General features: G+C 35.7%; 2 protein-coding genes across 2 annotated transcripts; both read right to left on the bottom strand.

Moving 5' to 3' along the window:
- Window positions 1-4,514: 4,514 nt before the first annotated feature.
- Window positions 4,515-4,952, bottom strand: LOC101725594 (small EDRK-rich factor 1). Its single transcript, XM_004858429.4, has one exon. It carries the CDS (start codon window positions 4,899-4,901, stop codon window positions 4,716-4,718), a length of 186 nt encoding a protein of 61 aa, XP_004858486.1. The 5' UTR covers window positions 4,902-4,952; the 3' UTR covers window positions 4,515-4,715.
- Window positions 4,953-11,389: 6,437 nt separating this feature from the next.
- Window positions 11,390-14,885, bottom strand: Mc4r (melanocortin 4 receptor). Its single transcript, XM_004858430.4, has one exon. It carries the CDS (start codon window positions 14,405-14,407, stop codon window positions 13,406-13,408), a length of 1,002 nt encoding a protein of 333 aa, XP_004858487.1. The 5' UTR covers window positions 14,408-14,885; the 3' UTR covers window positions 11,390-13,405.
- Between the last annotated feature and the right edge of the window lie 6,852 nt (window positions 14,886-21,737).

The following is a 21,737-nucleotide window of genomic DNA, read 5'->3' as shown; positions in this document are numbered from 1 at the left end:
GTTTTGTGTGGTTACATAGACCACCTTGCTGTTCCTTGGAGTAAGTAAGGGAAAGAGCTGTGGAAAGTCATTCCAAGATTTTCAGTAGAGGAGTGACATGGTCTAATTTCTTGAGTCAAGGTATCCTTCTAGGCAGATATGTTGAAAATAACCACTACTGACCAAGATTAGAAGTAAGAATACCTAATATAAGACTATTACAGTTAACCAGGAGTGAGATGAAACCAGGAGTTTCTGATCAAGAGCAGTGCCAGTTAAGTGAGTGAGAAGAGGGTAGATACTGGAAATATTTTAACAGTGAGGCCAACAGTATATCCTGATGAATTTGGAGTGTAAGACAAAGAAAAATTTAAGGTGGAGATGGTGGGGGCATTCCTGTAACCTCACTGCTCTGGGAGGCTGAGGAAACAAGATTGCAGGTGTGAGCTGAGCTTAGGCAATTTAGTGCCTCTCAATACAAATTTTAAAAAGGGTTGGGGAGCAGCTTAGTGTGAACACTGTGGATTCAGTCCTGTGTACTGAAAAGGAAGAAAGGAAGAAATTCCTGTATAGGTGGTCAGAACAGTCGAGTAAGCAAGTCTATTGTTGGAGAAAGATATTTACATTGAAAATGTACATTTGGGATCTTTATCTTAGCAATAGTATTTCATGCTTCAAGACCCTTTCAACAAATAAGTAAGAATAGACAGAGGAGTACAAAGCACTGAGCTGTGGGATATCAGATATCTAAGTGTTTGGGAAAAAAGAGAAGTCTTCAAAGGAGACTGAGAGAAAAGAAACTTTTGAGGTAGGAGGAAAAACAAGGAGTTTGGTTTCCTATGGACCAAACCACGGGGAAAAGAAATAAACATGTTAGTGTTTATTTTTGGCCTAAATAAAATAAGCCCAACTGGTAATTATTGCATTTAATAATTGTAGAACTCTTGGTTACAGTGCCAAGAACATATTTCATGTAGTTTTGGGGATGTGAGTTTTATTGGAATCAGCTTAGGAGAAAGTAGGAGAAAAGATTGCAGGCTAGAAGACACACTGAGGAATTATTTAAGTGCTATCTTCCACTCGGCGCATACTCACAGCTACCAAATTTACATTTATAACCCAGACTTCTCTGTCTGTGGGGATTACACAGTTTCTCAAAAAGCCTACCAAACCCAAACAAATCAGCCATGCCCTCATCTTTCTATTTTTGTAAAAATTTTGAAATCATAGAACTGATTTGCTTTCCATGTCTCTCAAGTGTACATCCAAAGAGTCACAGACATTTCTGCCAGGGTTGATGTACCACACATCCATCTGAGATCTCACTAATTTACATATTGAATGAAAGTGTAAAGTGGCTGACGTTTTGAATTTTTTCCTCAAGGAGAATGATGGAATTATGAATATACAAGGAAAGAAAAAAGAAAAAAGAAGGGATCAGGTTTCTGTATCACTGAACATTTAAGTTTGAGACACTTTGAACTTACGTGAAAATAAGATGTTGATGTAGAATAGGTAGATACTATGATATCTTGGTTCACAAACTTTTTTGCTTAAAAACAATTTGGTTCACAAACAGAAGCATTTGGCAAAATTTTGTTTTTGTTTGCAAATTCTGCATTGGGTGACAAACACAACAGTGGCCATCTTTACTACACAAACACAAACGTGGCAATCTTTTCCAAAATTGTAGAACAAATTAAGTTTGTGAACTGAAGGACCACTGTATATGATGTGACAGTCTAGAAAGGAAAATTAGAGGTAGCATGTATAGATTGTGTTTCTAAATTGATACTAAGTAGCTAGCAGCTATAAAACTAGTAAGTAAAATTATATTCAGAGTATAATTTTCAACATCATGTAAGCAATCTTATGTTAAAAAATTACAAAAATAATCACTCTAAAGTATTTTTAAATTTCTTTATGAATCAAAGAATTAAGTAAAAATATAAATATTATGTTATTTTAAATAGATAAGGAAATTGAATCAGTAGTGAAAAATCTTCTAACAAAGAGGGTCCCAATACTGAATAATTTCATTGCTGAATTCTAGCAAGCTTTAATTTTATTTAGTTTTATTCTATTAATACATACTTGCAATACATGAAATTTACTTTCATCTTAGGGAGTAGGTACACTTACTTAACACATTCTGATTCTTTTTTATTCTCCTCTCCCACCATCCACTTTCTTTCCTCTATCTTTAGATCCCCTTTCCTCATTTTTATTGTTATTATTATTGTTAGTTTGTGTTTATCACATAATGTTTGCATCTGTTATGGATTCTTGGTACATGTACACAACACATCTTAAATATTTTGAGTTCTCTTTCATTTCTACTCTCCCTTCATACTTAGTCTCTTGTACCCCTTCCTGTTTGGAAAAGATCTATCTTCTATTTCCTTTATCAGACCTTTATTTTGCTCTTTCTCTATATTTTGCCTTACTCAAGGTATTTAAGCTTGTGTGTCTGACTTATTTCACTTAACATTATATTTCCCAGGTGTATCAATTTTCCTATAAATGTCTCAAATTTATCATTCTTTATAGCTGTATAATATTCCATTATGTGTTAATACCAATTCCCTTCAAATTATTCCTAAAAATTGAGAAGGGAACATTTCCAAACTCATTCCACAAGGATAACATTACCCTGATTGTAAATCTAGCTAAATATACAACTTAAAAATACACTAATATCTCTGATAAATATTGATCCAAAAAAATTCTAACAAAATGATAGCAAACAGAATTTAATCATATATCAAAAAGATCATATGCCATGATCAGGTAAGATTGAGGCCAAAGATGCAAGGATAGTACAACATATACGTATCTATAAACATAATACATCAACAGAATGGAGAAGGACCATATGATTATCTCAATCAATGTCCCCCCTAAAAATACCTGATAAATCACAACATTGCTTCATGACAAAAACTCAACAAATCAGGTATACAGGGAACATACTTCAACATAATAAAGGCTGTCTAAGAAAAACCCACAACCAGTATCATACAGAATAACAAAAAGCTGAAAGTGCTTCTTTTAAGATTGAGAAATAGACAAGGTTGTCCACTTTCACCACTCCTATTATTTTTGCTCTTTTTATTTTACTTAGATATATATAATGACAACATCTAACAGGGATTTTGTACTTGTGCATGATATATCTTGCTTCTTCTTTTTCTTCTTTCCTCTCCTCTCCCTTCAACTCTTCTTCTTCTCTTTATTTACAAAAGCTTTGTTTCCACTTTTTCATTCTATTCCTTTTTTCCTGGTCTTTTCTTTCCTTTTCCCTTCCCCTCTCCCTTGTTCTACATCTCATTTGGATATTTTCTTCTCATTTCTAATACCTATTGTACATTTTGGTCCTTATTTACACTATCAGTTTCTCACACCAGAGAATGCATATGACATTTGAATATGTGTGCCCAATTTGTTTCACTTAAGAGTATGGTCTCAAAGTGCATCTATTTGGTTAGAAATGTCTCAAACTTATCCCTTTTGATGGTTGAGTAGTACTCCATTGTATAAAAAAACCCATATCTTTATCTATTCATCTGTTACTGGACATTTGGGCTGTTTCCAAGATTTAACTATTACAAACTATGCTGCTATAAACATGAGTGTGCATATGTTGCTGTTAATTCTTTCAGGAAGATACCCAGAAGAGGAATAGCTAGGTCAAATAGCTTTAGTTTTTTGAGGAGTCTCCACATTGATTCCCACAATGTTTTCAACAGTCTACACTCCCACCAACAGTGGAGAAGGGTTCCTTTTTCCCCACAACTCCGCCAGCATTTGTTATTGGTTGTTTTTTTGATAATAGCCGCTCTTTCTGGAGTGAGATGGAATCCCAGCATTGTTTTAATTTGTATCTCTCGAATAAACAGTGATGTTGAACATTTTTTCATGTACTTATTTACCATTTGTACTTCTTTATCTGAGAAGTGTATTCATTTCAGATGCTCATTTTTGAATTGGGTCTTTAAATTTGGTGGTCTGATTTTTTGAGTTTTTTATATATTCTATATATTAGTCATTTGTTGAGGAAAAAAATTGCTAAATTTTTTTTCGCATACTGTGGGTTGTCTCTTCAGTCTGTTGGTGGTTTGCTATGCAAAAGCTTTTTAATAAGATGAGATCATAGTTGTTGATTCTTTGTGATATTACCTGTGTGATCAGGGTTTTGTTCATAAAGTCTTTGCCTACACCAATGTCTTCCAGAGTTCTACCTGTTCTCTCTTCCAGCAGATTTAGTGTTTCTGTTTTAATATTTAGATTTTTGATCCATTTAGATTTTAGTTTAGTGCATGATGAAAGATATTGGTCTAGTTTTAATCTTCAGCATGTTGAAAGCCAGTTATTCCAGTACTATTTATTAAAGATGTATCTTTGTTCCAGTGAACATGTATGGCTCCTTTTTCAAAGATAAAGTAGCATTGGAGTTGCTTGGAGTTGTTTCTGCATTTTCTAATCTGCTCCATTGATCCTCAGGTCTGTTTTTTTTTTGTTGTTGTTGTTGTTGTTGTTGTTTTACATGCATGATGCTTTATTCTTTGAAGAATGGTTCTAAAACATCACACTAAGGCCAAAAAACAAAGTTTGAGGTAAACAGTTTTGAGGATGAGTTCTAACACATGTAATGCGTGTTCATTCTAAGGAATCCTGATCTTGGAGCTTATGATGTACCAGTTGGCAGTAGCATCCTCGTTTCCCAGAGCTGGTCATTATTTTTCTCCTGTTCGCATAGACTTCTCATTAGCTGCCTTCTGCTTTTGTTGCATGATCTCAGAGTCCCTCTGCTTTCTTTGAGAAGTAGTCAAGCTATCCTCTTTTCTTTTTCCCTTGCTGATTTCTTGGGTTTTCCTCATATTCTTCTGTCGGGCAAGTTCTCGTTGATTACCACGGGCCATGCCGACCGCCCGGCGGAGCCTAGAGGAGAGCGACTCAGACAAGCAACGGTTCCCTCGCACCCCCAGCCACCCGCCACCCGTCAATCTGGAAGGCCGAGCCCGCACCGCCTCAGGTCTGTTTTTTAATTGCCAGTATCATGCTGTTTTTATCACAGAAGCTTTATAGTGTAATTTCAGGTGAGGCATACCTCCAGGGTTGCCTTTGTTGCTCAGGATTGCTTTTGTTATTCTAGGTCTCTGGTTCAAATGAATTTCAGGATTATTTTCCCTAATTCTGTGAGATACCTATTGGTATTTTGATTGAAATTGCATTAAATCTGTATAACAATTTTGGAAGTACGGCCATGCTCACTATATTGATTCTTCCTGTCCAAGAACAAGGAATATCTTTCAATTATCTGATATCCTCTTTGATCTTCTTTTTCAGAGTACTAAAGTTTTCAATGTAAAAGTCTTTTACTTCCTTTCTTAGACTGATTTCTAAGTATTTCTCTCTCTTTTTTGATGTTATTGTGAAAGATGTTGTTTCTCTAATTTCTCTCAGTGGTTTGTTATTTGTGTACAGGAATGCTATTGGGTTTTGAGCTTGACTTTGTATCTAGATATGCTACTGAATTTGGTCATTAAATCTAGAAGAATTCTGGTGGAGTTTTGGGGGTCTTTATGCAGAGTATTATGTAATTTGCAAATAATGATAATTTAACTTCTTTCTTTCCTATCTTTATTGCTTTTGTTTCTTTCTCTTGTTTAATTGCTCTGGCTAATGTTTCCAGAACTAAAGTGAATAAGAGTGGTGGCAGTGAACATCCTTGTCTTGTTCCTGATTTTAGAGTAAAAGCTTTCACTTTTTTTGTCCATTTAGTATGATGTTGGCTGTTGGTGTGTCATAGATGCCTTTTATTAGATTGAAGTAAATACCATCTAATCAAATTTTCTGTAAGGTTTTTTTTTCATGAATGGGTGTTGTACTTGGTCAGATGTTTTTCTGCATCTGTTGAGATGATCATGTGGTTTTTTTGTGCTTGGGTCTGGCTGTTTTGATTACATTCATTGTAGGGAGTTGGTTATAGTAAACAAAATTTTAATCAAAGTGTTTTATTCTCAGGAAGAATTATGACCAAAATTATTGTTATATTGTCCCTTTAGAATTATATTTAGTGGTGATTTGAGTATATAGAAAAATGTTTCATAAATTTTAGATTATTAGATTTGGAAAACAAACTATAACAGTTTCATTTGTAGTGGAGTCCCTGAGTTGCCAAAATTTTCCATGTGTCTTTATATTTGTGAAGCCTCCAGTTGTCTCTTGACAGTGAAAACACTTCATAATTATAAACTGTGATTATTAGTTTAATTAAACCAGGACCAAATTCAACCATTTCTGTCTTAGATTGAAGGTCCTCTTTCATTTTTTTCAAAGTGGCCATATTAAATAGTGCTAGAAATCTTTTATTTATTATATGCAAATACAGCTTTTTATGTTCCTGCTCATGATGCATTTTCATTGTAGTATTGAATACATATACAAGTACATACTATATAGGTCTAAGTTATGAAGCATAATATTAAACTATACATTAAACATTTTATTCAACATAAGAATTAGAACATTTCTGATGCTATCAAGATAGCCTGTGTCCTCCTACCAAATTCCGCTCACTATTCTCACTCAATATTTTTGGAATGTTCAAAATTTCTTCATATTTAAAAACAATAAACATAGATGTCTGTTTTTATTTCCTCTACTTCTTAAAATAAATAAAATGTCAAAAACAGATATGAATAGATTGCTGTCTTTTAACTCTAGAGAATTGAGGATTCTCATGTCCTTATTGCTGTTGAATTTCTAGAATCAAGGATCTGATAAATTTTTGTCTGTAGTTTGATTATTGTAATAGTAGCTACCTATAGTGACAAGCCCTACACTAGATTTGTAAATCAGTTATCAAATTCTACTTTTAAAAATATCTTTTATTAACCATAAGAGAAGAGATATATCATTTCAAGGATTACACTCTAGTTGCTTAGAACAGTTAAATAATTCAATGAGGATTCTAGAGCTGATAAGTGGTATATTTGAGATTTGAAACTAAGACTCAGTACAAAGCAGATGCTCTTTCTACTCTCATGTACAGTGCTTTGGTATAAATCAGTAACTTTGACTTGGGTAATGATTCTTTGTACTAGTTAAGTTCAAAGCATAAAAGTTAATAAGTAATTGATCTCAGAAAAAGATGGGCTAATTGATTATTTCATGTTTGGCAATTATCTTTTTAATTAACCTTTTGCAGTATTGGATGTGTCAAAATTTGTAACACTGATGATGACAAATTATCCTTTAGTGCACAGACATCCCCTGTATCTATTATATTCAAATATATTAATTTGTACACAGGAAATTATTAAGTGTGATTTAAGGAAAGATACATAGTTAAACCCAAGGCTTCAGTACGTTTATTGCTAACACTGAGTATCTGGAAATTGTTGATAAATCTAAGAAGACTATATTCTTGCAAAATTTATCCATTTACTTTGTACTTAAAATACAATTACCTTTTTTTAGTGCCTATATGTATTGAGTATTATTTTGTGGATTTTTTATATCCTTAATCTTATTTTTCTTTTGTTCTTTTAAGATACCAACCATGCATGTATTAGGCATACTTAATGATGAGAAAATTAACTTTAACAAAATCTTGCTATAAAGTGGAGTAACCAGAGTTTAGTTCTAGATCTTTATGATTGGTAAAGGCATATTTTATTTATTCACAGGGTACTCTGGACATTTGGTATAGGGAAACCTGAAATGAAGAGTAAGGAGCTATCACTGCCACTGACGGTATAGGGGACACCAGACAGTTCCTCTGAATCTATGTAGCAGTTGGAAAGTTCATATTTAAGATGTAATCTCATTCAAAAGTAATTTCTTTTATATTTAGTCTTTTTTCACAAATCATCATAAATAGAATAAGAGTGAACAGAAGAAAAGGTATGTGTTAGATATCAAAAAGTTATTTCCTTATTTCCTATCTACCAATATTTTGTATAATAGAAAAACGATGAAATGATGTGTCACTAATAAACTCTAGGATTTTTGAAGATAACCACATCAGATATAGAATCAATGAACATCAGCTAGGTACTTCTGGAAAGTGATGTAGGCTCTTCAACAGGTGATAACTTCTTAATCTAGCAATCCTTCTTTTACAATGAATTGCAATGCAGTGATCAAAGGATGGACATTTTTAATGTTTGTGATACATATTATATAGTGTCCTTGAAAATAATTGTATCAATTTACATTTGAACATACAAAGATAGAAATCACCTATTTTGCTGCCTCAACAACTTTGAATATTTTTCATTTTGTTTTTAAAAATATCAATTTGATAGATGAAAATTTACAGCAGCCATTTGTGAAAGATCACTCAAATTTTGTAATTAAATTCTTGGCAATATTTTTTGTAGCCATTTATTTTCCTTTTTCAGGACTATTTCGAGAATACATCTGTTTGTACTGCAGCTTGACTAATTTAAATTAATTTTTTTTTTTTCCGTACCGGGGATCGAACTCAGGACCTTGCGCTTTTGAGGCAGGTGGTGGAACCACTGAGCTAAATCCCTGGCCCTTGAACTAATTTTCTTTATCCCTTCATTCCTTTTCTGATGCTATAATATAGGTATGTGATGACTTCCTCTCTTGGACCTTGATAAATATGCTATAAAATTTTTGCAGTAAATGTAGAGTCCTTGTAACCTCCTTTTATTTGTGTTAGAAGTGTATTCTTTCCAGTAAGATTCTGTGAGGCTGAATAATCTAGGTCAAATGCAGTGGAAGGTGCTCACATTTTTTAACTACTTGAACCAAACCATTGGTCTAATGAACCCAAGTAATATGAATGTGCAGGGTTTTTTTAAAAAAATTTTTCTTCTGGCATTCTTGTATCACAATAGAACAAATTCAATGGAAAAACCACAAAAGAAATATAAAAGAATTCAACTAGGAGGCATTAATTGAGAATGCATAACAGGTATAGTAGCACTGGTTTTTAGGTTAGTGGGAGAACTGTTAAAGGACAAAATATCCTACAAGTTAAAAAACAAGTTAGAATAACACCGGATTAATGGAATGACAAAAATGGGTAGAAGAGAAGACAATACTCTTTGTCATGTTCCTTTCTGTTTTTATCCCACTTTTTTTCACCAAACAAAAGAACTGCTCTGATGGAGATATATCCTAGGACTCCTTTAGTGCCCAAGTTTATTATTGTTTGCATTAAGATCTTCAAATCTTCATCCAGATAATTTTCAAGAAGACACACAACCCACATGAAAGGTGACTGCTGTGCCAAAGGCTTCAAGATAGTCTTCTACGACTCCTTCAACAATTTTGCACCCTTATCCTCCTTATGTAGAAATTCTTGAGCCACCAGAGGGATTGGGTCAGTATGTATTTAAAGCAGGGGCTCATGAGTACAGGTTTTATGACATTATTTGTTTATTTGGCTTTTTACTTATATTTCCATTAGGCTGAGGTGGAAAATTGATTCAACAAGCTTCCTCTCTCTTTTTTCCTTTTCTTTTTACCATGTATTTTCTTTCTCTGCCTTTTCAGTCATGATGTGCAGGAATTATTATCCCGTTGGCTGGTAGGTGGCAAGATGTCAACACGTGGATTTAGTAGGAGGGAGGGGTGATTTTGGACCTATAGGATAGACCAGATCCTACAATTCAGTTTCCACTGGAGTGGAGGTGAGAGTGCCACAGACATAATGTTATACCTTGCTTTCCACTCACTATATCCCATGTGTGTTTATCCCTAATGGAGATGCCATGGGGAGATGTTCTCATTTGTATACTAAGTTTTAGACAAACCAGTGTCCTTATCTTCAAACAGCTCTAGGGCCAGAGATTTAGCTTAGTGGTCCCACCACCCTCCTTGCAAGCGCAAGGACCCGAGTTCAATCCCTGGTACCAAAACCACACACACACACACACACACACACACGCACACACACACACACATCTCTAACTCCTAACACCTTGGGTGGTTGAATCAATGTTTGACGTGGTGAAAACTATTACTAATTACTTCTATCCCCAGTAAACAAGCCCAAGATTACCCAACGGGACAGACCTTTCTTTATTACTTCATTTGTGCCATAATTCCATATCTATAATTATTGATCATGTCTATTTAGAAGGGTGGCTAGACGTGGTTTTCACCATATTCTTGTGTGTAGGTAAGTTAATACAAACCCAGCTCCTTCCTCAAGGAACCTATTGTCCTTCTCTGAAGACAGGTAAGGTAGCAGAAGGGTATGAGAGCTAGGCAGTCACTGCTGAAGAAAGTTCATTCATAACCACTGAAATAGCTATAGAATCAAGAATATCCAAAGTGAGACTATCTTGGAAACCATTTTCAGAAATAAAAAATATTATATTTATATTTGTATTAGACATGCTTTAATATCTCTTTTATGTCAAATATGCTAGATCCTGTGGGAATATAAACAAGAACACATGACTCCCTATTCTCAAAGGAGCCTACACAAAAATAGTGGAGGTATAATTTATAGAAATAAAATAGTGGGAAAAATGAGACTGCAGTATTGAACTGGCCAGGATCTGAGAGCCAGTCTGGAATCTACATATAGCGGTTGGATACCTTTGTAGGCCTTATCTCAATGACATGCTCCTGTTAGATGTAGGCTGAAGGGAGTAGAAATATAATCTTCTCTTATGGTGAAAATCCTCATGGAGTTCTACAATATATATTTAAAGTTCTCTACCTGGAACAACCACCTCTTCTGCATCTGCTGTAGTGGTCAGTGTCCTATGATGCCTTCGTTGTGTGTATTTCAAATCTCTTTTTCCTCCAAATCTCCAACTCCACTCTCCTCTACACTTCCCAGCTCTGATACTGTATACATTGGTTTCTGCCTAGAGTTTCAACCATAACATCATCCTGATTAAACCAATAGACATTCAGTTAGAGCTAGAAAGGCTCCAAATTTTAATGGACATAGAATGAAGGTCAGGGATGCCTTGGTTAAGTACTTTACTTCTGGGTGAACTTAAATATTTTACTGGAGTAATGGAAAATGATATAATTGGGGAAGTTTTGGTGAATCAGACAAGTGAATAAGAGTCTCAACATCAAAAGACCCTGAAGTCCAAAAGACGCTGAAGTCCAAAATTATGCCATGAGCATCTAGGGGAGCCTGGTGGTTGTTCATAGCCATTGTACACTATAAACTTGTCCAGAAGAAAGTGTTAATATAAAAATAAAGTTGGGATTTTTTATTGAGCATCTGAGATGACACACAAAGGAGAAATAGAATCTAATGAAGGGACAGCCACTACAGGAGACATGCCATGCTTGCAAATCTTTTTTCAGTGTCTTCAGTGTCCAGGATTTCTCAGAATCATTATGTGAATGAATGAACAGGCATAGCAACAATAGAAAACATACCATCTGTGTACTACTGTGTTAGGATCTTCCATTCACTCTAATAAATACTTGGATAGTTAACTTATAAAGAGAGAAGGATTTATTTGGCTCATAGTTTTAAGAAGTTTCAGTCCATGATCAGTTGGCTCCATTGGTTTGGGTCAGTGGCCAGGCAGCACATCATGGCAGAAGTTTGTGGCTCTCCTCATAGCCAGGGAACAATGGAGAGAAAGAGGAAGGGGCTGGGGTCCCACACCTTCAATGACCTGAAGACTTCCCATTCGGCCCCACCTCTTCAAGGCTCCACCACTACCCAGTAGTGTCATCCTGTGGAATAAGCCTTTACCTTGTGGGCCTCTGCACACTCAGATCCAAGCTATAGCAGGCTATGAGGGTTATAGTAGTCTATATTTTATTTTATTTTATTCTTTTTTTTGGTACTGGGGATTGAACTCGGGTCCTTGCACTTGCGAGGCAGGCGACGGAACCACTGGGCTAAATCCCTGGCCCATTAGTCTATATTTTAAAGCTCACATTTATTTTTGCATTAAAATGGACATATCAGTGAGATTACAATTCTACTTCAGTATCATGTTTCATTTGCAAATGTAATGACTTCACCATTACATTTTGAGGCAATGTTTCCATACAGATGATAAGTGTTTCTCAGGTTTTATAAGTAATGTGCAAACCATTTAGATCTGAATGAAGATGTACCTTTGTACATGATCTCTACCTCACAAGCATATAAAGACCTTACAAATTCAATCATAAGATAGTTTTCTGCTAATCTTCAGCCTAATATATTCTTCTCTTTATTTTATAGTACACACAGGCTACAAAGCACAGCTTTTTTTGCTCAGTGGCCAAAAATGTGGGATTATTTTGGACCAAAACAAGAATTTATTCTCCCAGATGTGACTGTGGAAGGCTAGTTTAGTTCATGACATCTTTTGAGATTCAGTCAGTGCCTTCATTTCCTACTCACAATGTCCCAGTATCACAGGTACCCTCATTTAGGTATTTATGAATATTGCCTGAAAATGCTTGTGCTATGGATTTGATTTGGAAAGTTAAAATCTTTAATGGTCAGCACTTATCCTTCGGTTCAAGAAATAAACAATAAGTAAACAGCAAGTCACCTCCATAAGAAACGTAAAAGAATTCATCATCAATTGTATAGTTAAGATACAATGGTGGACCTCTAAATGGAATAGTAACTTTCCTAGACATTTCAGCAGACACTAAGTCCCTAGTTGAAGGTGGCAGAAAGTCTCCATTCTTTATTTTATCATTCTTGGATGTGGATAGTTTTGTATCAGGAAATTCAGCTTCACATGACAGTTTAGGTTTTCCAGAACACTTTGATTTCTGTAAGCTGCTGTTTCCTCCCCAAACTGCAGTATGAGGCTGTTTACTTGGGCAAATAAATCTTTCTGTCTCTGAGAAACATGAAAGTTTTCTGACAGAGAATATCACTTATTTCCCGATAGCTGTTTTCTCTCAAGAGTAGCTTCATTTCTCCTTCTGCACAGGGAGAAGGACAAGCTTTTACTAAGTTATTTGAAATTTCACTCATGGTACTGATTTATTTAATGAATAGGTATATATTCTTCAAAATATTTCCCCTTAAATGTTAGACTCAAACCTCTACATTTCAGTATTGGGTAGTATAATATAGTAAAACATTTATGAGAATACATTTAATGAAGCTCTGATTTCTCTATTACCAGAACACAGTGTCAAATTCTGATGAATAACAGGAGAGACATGGTTAAGCTTTTAATAAAGATATCTCTATTTTTGTAATTCTAAAGTATCTGTGACCTATAATACACATTAACATTCCACAATGAAAAGTAGCATGACATTTAAATAATACTGAGACTGGACATTTTTTACATCAAAAATCATAACCTTAAATTTATACAATAGATATTTTTAACCAAAGCACTACACTGAAGACATGACAATTGCTGAAGTACACCGTTTAGGTTGTACAAGAATGAAAAAGTCTCTTGCAAGTTTATAATGTGTTCTCTGACTCCATTTAATATCTGCTAGACAAGTCACAGAGGCCTCCCAAGGGATAGCAACAGATGATCTCTTTGAAGGTTTTCCTCAGTTCTTGACTCCGAAGTGCATAAATGAGAGGATCGATGATCGAATTGCACATGATCAGTATGAGATACAAGTTAAAGTGAGACATGAAGCACACACAGTATGGATTTTGGGGACAAGAAATGTAGAATATTAAGTGGAGAAAGAATGGGGCCCAGCAGACAACAAAAACACCAATCAGTATGGTCAAGGTAATTGCACCCTTCATGTTAGCACCTTGGCGGATGGTACCGGTGCCTGGGAGGACAGCAATCCTCTTAATGTGAAGTCTGGCCATCAGGAACATGTGGACATAGAGAGAGGCCATGAGAGCGAGCATAGTGAAGAACATGGTGATGAGACAGATGATGACAACACTACTATCTGAGTAAATGATGAAGAGAATGCCTGAAACTGTACAAGCTGCCCAGATACAACTTATGATGATCCCAACCCGCTTAACCGTCATGATGTTATGGTACTGGAGAGCATAAAAGATAGTAAAGTACCTGTCCACTGCAATGGAAAGCAGGCTGCAAATAGATGCAAGCAAGGAGCTACAGATCACCGAGTCAATGACATTATCAATGTTCACCGTGAAGCTCTGTGCGTCTGTATCTGTACTGTTTAAGAGGGTGATGACAATGGTTTCTGATCCATTCGAGACACTCACCAGCATATCTGCCACAGCCAGGCTACAGATGAAAAAGTACATGGGGGAGTGCAGATTCTTGTTCTTAGCTATTGCCACGATCACCAGAATATTCTCCAGCAAGCTTATGACACCCAGAGTCACAAACACCTCTGGGGAGACAAAAAGTTGCTCATAGCACCCTCCGTCAGAGTAGCCTTTCCCCATGGCCTCACTGGCGTTGCTGTGCAGTCCGTAGTTGCTGCGGTTCCAGAAGTGAAGTGAAGTGTGCATCCCGTGGTGGTGGGTGGAGTTCATCATCAGGCAGCAAGTGGATTCAAATCCCCTTGAACTGATTTACTGTCCTGGGTTAACGAATCTCTGTTATTTCCTCCCAGCCTTTATCTGACTGAAAGTTATGAGGCTGTAATTGGCATGGCTGCTGTGAGAACAGTTACAGCGTCAGACCTTGAAATGGAGTTTTTAGTCTCTTTTAGGTACGGCTGTGATCGAAACTTTGAACTTCTTTAGGCTTTAAAATGCTTATTCTCGAAAGAGCCTGCTGTTTGCTTTTGTTCGCACTTCTGCTTTGACTTTAGCTGTATGCGTTCAGGTTCCTGGGAGCCAAATCTGTGTGCACATGCCCATACTGGCTGCCTCTCAGAAGTGGCAGTTCCCAGCCTAAGCAGTGCTTTGAGTGTGAGGAGCTGAGAGTGCCGGCTGCTGATTTTGAATGTGGAGGAGAAAAACATGTTCAGAATGGCTCCTCCTCTGCTTCCTTCTGACCAATCCAAGTGCAGTGGAAGTCTGTGAGACAGCAATCATGATCATGATACTGACTGCAGGGAAATACTGATTCTGTAGCAGAAGCTTGTGGAACCTGGAACAAACAGAATGTGAGACACTGGATTTCCCTTTTCAAGTTTTCAAAGAAAACAACTGGATCCTTAGAGGACATTTTGTGATATCACAAGAAGTCATGAAGCAGTCAGGCTTATTCATGCTTAAAAGAGCAGTGTGTGTGTGTGTGTGTGTGTGTGTGTGTGTGTGTAAAGTGAAATAGAAAACACACAGTCCTATCATCCTATAATAACTACACTACCTTTATGTCCAAAATAATGAATTTATCTCTTTAATTTTTTTGAATTAAGATCTCAGGCAGTTATTTAAAAACCCTAAAACAGGGAGAATATTTAATAACATAGGTAGACATGCTATGGATGAAAGATTTATAATTATAATTTAGCAAGGGGCTCAAGAAAGGATTTATTTCTTATGTACTAATAGCTGATATTTCTCTATTTTTGTCATAGTTGGAAACATTTTTTCATTCATAATATTTAAATCCATATGGCGTTCATATAACCATATTTACTCTGAACTCAGAAAAAAATTAATAGTGGAACAAAATCCTGTTTTAAATTTTAAGACAACATTCTGTTTTGCTCTTGTTGTTACTTCTATAGTTGAAAGCTTTATAAATTAAAACCAAAACTGCTTTGGCAGCTTTACTTCCTCAAGCAAAGACTAGTAGAAGAAAGTTTATAATTGAAGTTATACATATTTTGCTTAAGTTAGCTTTGAAAGATTGCAGCAAAGTTAGTTTTCACATTAATTAAATCCAGGTTATGACATTTTGTATATTGTCATTTTCTTGCAGTGATTATTTTGGGCTTTAGTTGTTAATAGTTTGTGGGAATTGCTCATAGAGTATAAAATAAGGAAGTATTATTCAAGTTTAATTTGGAATCCACAGCTACTCTGGTAAGGACTTTATCTAGTTTCCTTTTTTTTTTTTTCTTTTTGACAAAGATTGAGTTAAAATAACATCTTCCATCCATTTCTGAAATTGACTGGAACATTATGACCAAATTCTTGCTAATGAAGTATGGACAGAAGTGAGGTGTGTTTGTCATTTTCCTCTGAATTCCATACCTTTTCCCTTATGTCAGGAAGATGACTGGGGTGTCTTGGAAGACTCCTGTTATAGATTGTAGAATCATATCATGGGAGATGCCTGTCTTTTTAAAGGACTGGACAAAGCAGAACTCACCTCCAACTCCTTCCATTCTCCAGACCACTGATTACATTAAATTTGATATAAGCAAGCAACAAACTACCTTAAACTACTAAGATAATGGTATTTATTTATTGTAGCAGTTAGTGTTTCTTTTTTTTTTTTTTTTTTTTTGGTACCAGGGATCAAACTTGGGACCTTGCACTTGTGAGGCAGGTGCCAGAACCAGTGAGCTAAATCCTCAACCCCAGCTAGCATTTTGTACTCTGACATTCAGACTTTTTATTGGAGTCATTGACAAGCAGCAAGCTGAATTACATACGGATCCTTTCTTTCCTGTTTTGGATTTACCCCAATAGTGAATTATCTAATCAATGACAAATGGAGAAGAAATTAAATTAAATTAAATGGTTTAAGCATCAGATAGTCAACTCTGAATCATCTTCCTGAATCAGCTCTTATCTTTCTGCTCTTTACTCAGTGGCACAGTAGTCCTATTTGTTCAGGCTTAAAATTCAGGATACCTTTGACTTGTCCATCTGTCTCAGAAATTCCTCTGCTGTTCAATTTACCATTTTGTTGGAAGTGTTTCTGAGCTCATATAAAAGTATTACCTAACCCAAGGTCATGAAGGTTTATATTTTTTTACTGCTATGCTCTATTTTATCAGACATTGTTCTCATACTTTCCTTTTTTATTTTCCATTTGTGTTTTGGTTGTTTGTTGTATGTGGTTTTTTGAGACAGGATCTCACTATATAGTTTAGGCTAGCTTTGAACTCACTATGTAGCCCAGATTGGCCTGGACCTTGTGATCCTCCTCCTTAGCCTCCCAAGTACTGGGGTTACAAGTATGTGCCACCAGGCCTAGCTACTTTCCTTTATTTCTTTAGGTATAGTTTTCACTGATCCTTTAAAGATGTTTATAACTTTTTTCCTTAAATTCTTTTATTGATACATTTTAGGTATACAGTACATTTACATTTATCATTGGGAACTTGTACCTTTACATGATGCATCTTGGTTCTTATTTTTTTCCTATTCCCTGCTCTCCCTTCACCCCCTCCACCCTTTCCTAGTTACAAAGACTTTGTTTCCATTTTTTCCTTTTCTCATAAATTTTCCTTTCCCTTCTTTCCTTTCTTCTTCCCCTCCCACTCCCCCTACCCCTTTGCACCTTTTCTTCCTCTTTCACATTATCAATTATTCATTTTAATAATTTTAATCCTTATTTACACTTTCAATTTCTCACACCAGAGAAATTATTCTGTATTTACACATGTGTCCTATTTATTTCACTTAAGAGTATGCCCTCAGTGTGCATCCATTTAGCTATAAATGTCTCTAGTTTCTCATGCTTTATGGCTAAGTAGTACTCCATTTTATAAAAAAACCTCACATCTTCTTTATCCAGTTTCCAGTTGATGGGCACTTGAGCTGTTTCCAAGCTTTACCTATTACAAACTGTGACACTATAAAAATGGGTGCAGATATATCACTGTGGTATGATTCTTCTAGTTCTTTGCTGAAGATACCCAGCAGGGGGATAGCTGGGTCAAATGGGACCTCTAGTCCTAGTTCTTTGAGGTATCTCCATACTTATTTCCACAGTGGTTGCACCAGTCTGCACTCCCACCAACAATGGAGAAGGGTTCTTTCTCCCCACAACACCGCAAACATTCGTTATTGGTTGATTTCCTGATGGCAGCCATTCTTTCTGGGGTGAGGTGGAATCTCAGTGTTGTTTTCATCTGCATCTCTCAAATGACCAGTGATGTTGAACACTTTCTCATATGTTTATTTGCTGCTTTTGCTTCTTTGTCTGAGAAATGTCTGTTCATTTCAGATGCCCGTTTTGAATTGGGTCTTTAAATTTGGGGGGGGGGTCTGATTTTTTAAAGTTTTTTATATATTCTAGATAATAGTACTTTGTCTGAGGTACATCTGGTAAAAATTTTTCCCCTATTGTATATTATCTTTTAGCTCTGTTGGTGGTTTCTCTTGCAGTGCAGAAGCTTTTTAATAAGATGAGATCCCAGTTTTTGATTCTTTGTGCTAGTTCCTGTGCTACTGAGGTTTTGTTCATAAAGTCTTTTCCTATGCCAATGTCTTCAAGAGCTCTACCTAACTTATCTTCTAGCAAGTTTAGTGTTTTGTTTTAATATTTTGATCTTTAATTATCTTTGATCTTAGTTTAGTGCATGGTGATAGATATGGGTTTAGTTTTAATTTTTGGCAGGTTGAAATCCATTTTTTCCAACACCATTTATTAAAGAGTCTATCTTTCCTCCAGTAAGGATGGTTGGCTCCTTTGTCAAAAATGAGGTGGCTGAGTATGTCTGGAGTATTTTCTGTATCTTCTAGTCTATTCCACAGATCCTCAGGTCTATTTCTTTGCCAGTACCATGCTGTTTTTATCACAGTGGCTTTGTATTATAGTTTCAATTTGGGGATTGTGATACCCCCTGCCATGTTTATAAGTTAAAGTCTTTTTTTTTTTGTTACAGGGGATTGAATTCAGGACCTTGCACTTGTGAGGTAGGTGCTGGAACCACTGAGCTAAATCCCCGGCCCCTAAAGTCTTTATGTATTAAATCCAATGTCTAGATTTTCCCAGGAATAATTTTTTATTGACTACTTTATTTGTCTCTTATATATGATTGTCATGAGTGAACTATGCCAGTAGCATAGTCCAGGCACATTTGTGTCTTTCTACAATGTCAGAATTTACTTAATAACAGTATATTCATGAGCTATATCAATTGTGTCAGCCTAATCAGTCCAAGTACCCAGCGTTCACTTGGTAGCCAATGAGCTGGGCAATCATAGATTCTTTTATTCCAAAGTTCTGTCTAATATCTATAATACTCATGACACACACCACACACAACCATATATAGATTACAGAATGGCTTAGAAAGGGTTAACAGTAGCTGTAGGATGTGAAATGAAAGAACTGAAAACCAAGGCACAGGAGGCATGGAGCTTGTTGCTGAATGCAGAGTTGGTTCAATGTCTGGAACAGGCAGTAAGTTAAGTGGGCTTTGACCAGCAGGGAAAAAAACTGAGCTAAAGCTGAGATAGACTCTGAGCTCCTGGCCTATCAACCTCATGATACTATTATGATTTTAATCATGAAACCAGCTGGTCTCATGAGTGTAGCACCTCCACAACCCCATGTTAGGTGTCCCTCCTTTTCATGATCCAGGTAAGGAGGTTGCTTCATTTGTTGGTCTGTGGTATGTCTGATAAACTCACTGGCTTGTTTTTTTTTCCTGATGTAATTTCAAGAGGTCATGTATCCATGTCTCCTTGTTTTAATCTGATAAGTTTACAGATGACAATTTTTTATTAGCAAGATTAACTTATTTATTAGTTTGTAATTTATGGTTGTACTCTACATAGCTGGGAGTTGTTTTGTCGATAAATTTGGTGTGTCCAATATCTGGTGGTTATCTATTTGTACATATAAGTTACCAAGTCATTCTGCTTCCACATTTGGACTCAAAATAGAAAAAGTTGCTCTTTTATAAAATGGAGTCATTCAATGAAAAGCATAGCCAGAAAGGTACTATTCTATTTAGCATGGAGTAACTTACAGCAAAGTACAGCCTGCTCACTACAATGGCCATATTTTCTTATTCATTTTCATGCTGCTCTTTCATTATTTAAAACTGGAAATCTTAATAATATAAGTCAGAAATTCTGAAAATCAGATTCCAGTCTTACTCAGGGTTAGTTGTTGCTGTTTGTTATTGTTGTTGCTTGTGTAGTGACTTTTCTGAGAATCTTGTGATACTTATATCCTGCGTTTTGTGCCAGCAGAAGTCTCTACTCTGTGAGCTATTAGCTTATTGCTTGGCCAGTGATTGGACAGAAATTTGCTTAGGCTAATAGAACCAATAGGCATCACGTTGTTTGCTGAGAAGCTCTGTGCATATTGGGCTAAGCCTGCAGTACTCAGCCAGGCATTTGGCAAATCTAACTTCCCATTATTTTCTGCTTGCATAGAGCTCTGAAGTCAGCCAGAGATGAGAGGGTCAGGTTTTCTTATGTTTCTTGAGCTACAGAGAGCCCCACACATATGCAAAGCTTTCTAGATTCCCAAAGAATATGAGCTTTTAAAACTCCTAATTCATATATGTTCCTGTTCCCTAACTTTCGTTTTAAGCCTTTTTGGATAATGATTATTTTTCCAAAGCTTTATCCACTGTCTCCAGGCAGCCAGATGTTAAAATTGCTTCTGGTCATTTTCAAAAAATGTCCTTGGGGAAGAGAAAGGTCTCAGCGAGTAAATTCTGAGTCAGGTCAAATAAGAAACCTCCAAGTTTCTTTTTCAGGGAACCAACAGGTGAGTGATGGAGCCTTTCTGGTAATGGAGATGGGCGTCAAAGGAGTTTCCAGCCATTCTGCTCCATTTCCTGTATGGTGACTGCCTTTTAGCTTTTTCACAGACTGTTGGTCTGCCAGGCTACTTGTGAGTGGGGCATGAGAGTAAGTCAGTTAAAATTCACAGTACTTCTTACTGCAATCCAGCCATTCCCTGGAATAAATTCTTCCTGGATTGCTTGCAGCCTTGGCCACTTTTTGGAGTACTGAAAATGTTAATTCTGACAAATTTTTCAAGTGGTATAGTTGCTGTAATTGAGGAGAGAACTTTCAGTGAACCTTGATCTAGCATTTTCACTAATATTATTTTCCATTCATTGTTTTTCACTAGAGAAAAAGACTAGATCCATGTATGCCAGTCTGGTCATTACAAATGATTAACTATTCCATATGTAGTGTAAATCATATATAAGCCTCACATATAAAAAATAGAACAAAAAGAATTCTTTGAAAATTTGAATAAAAGAAAAATGTAAATTTAGAAACATTAATAGATAAATTAATAGAGTAAAAAGTTAATGATTCTTTTTTCTCTTTTCACAGTAAAGGATTTTATTTATAGACATTTGGATCACATTCAAATCTTAGAAAATCACAAACATAAAATCTCACATTATTGAATATAGATTTATAACACCTGATTGTGTGTTCAATAATACTGAAAAGATGATTTCCAGGGAGATATCTTATTTGTCATCTGTGATTTATTTCTCTGTAAACTAAAAGAAATACAACCAGCAATATTAGACACATTGCTGATATTTTTGAAAATGTATTATAGACTTTTTTTTTTTTGGTACTGGGGATCGAACTCGGGTCCTTGCGCTTGTGCAGCAGGCAGTGAAACAACTGAGCTAAATCCCTGGCCCTGTATTATAGATTTAAAAATTTACATAAAATTGTATCATAACATTTCTGTTTTAAGAAAAATCTTTGTCTTCTCTTTTATAACATTAATATGAAAACTTCGTGATCATAATGTTAAGTGAACTAAATGAGATGCATAAACTTAAATATCACATGATTTCTCTTATATGAGAAATCCAAAATATAAATAAAGAGCAAAATAAAAGAAAGATAATAGGAAACAGGGGGATCTTTCTCAAATGGGAAGGGGACCAAGGGATAAAAGGAGGAGAGGGAAAGGGGATAAAAAAAGTTAATAAAGATGTGTTATGTACATGTACCAACTTCCTACAATGAATGTAAATATTATGTACTGCTAACATATACTAATAATAATGAA

This window comes from Heterocephalus glaber, unplaced genomic scaffold, assembly GCF_053883595.1.
Source record: "Heterocephalus glaber isolate CG9 unplaced genomic scaffold, H.glaber_assembly_v1.0 deba00000331, whole genome shotgun sequence".
NCBI lineage: Eukaryota > Metazoa > Chordata > Mammalia > Rodentia > Bathyergidae > Heterocephalus > Heterocephalus glaber.
This window is presented reverse-complemented; position numbering and strand designations above follow the sequence as displayed.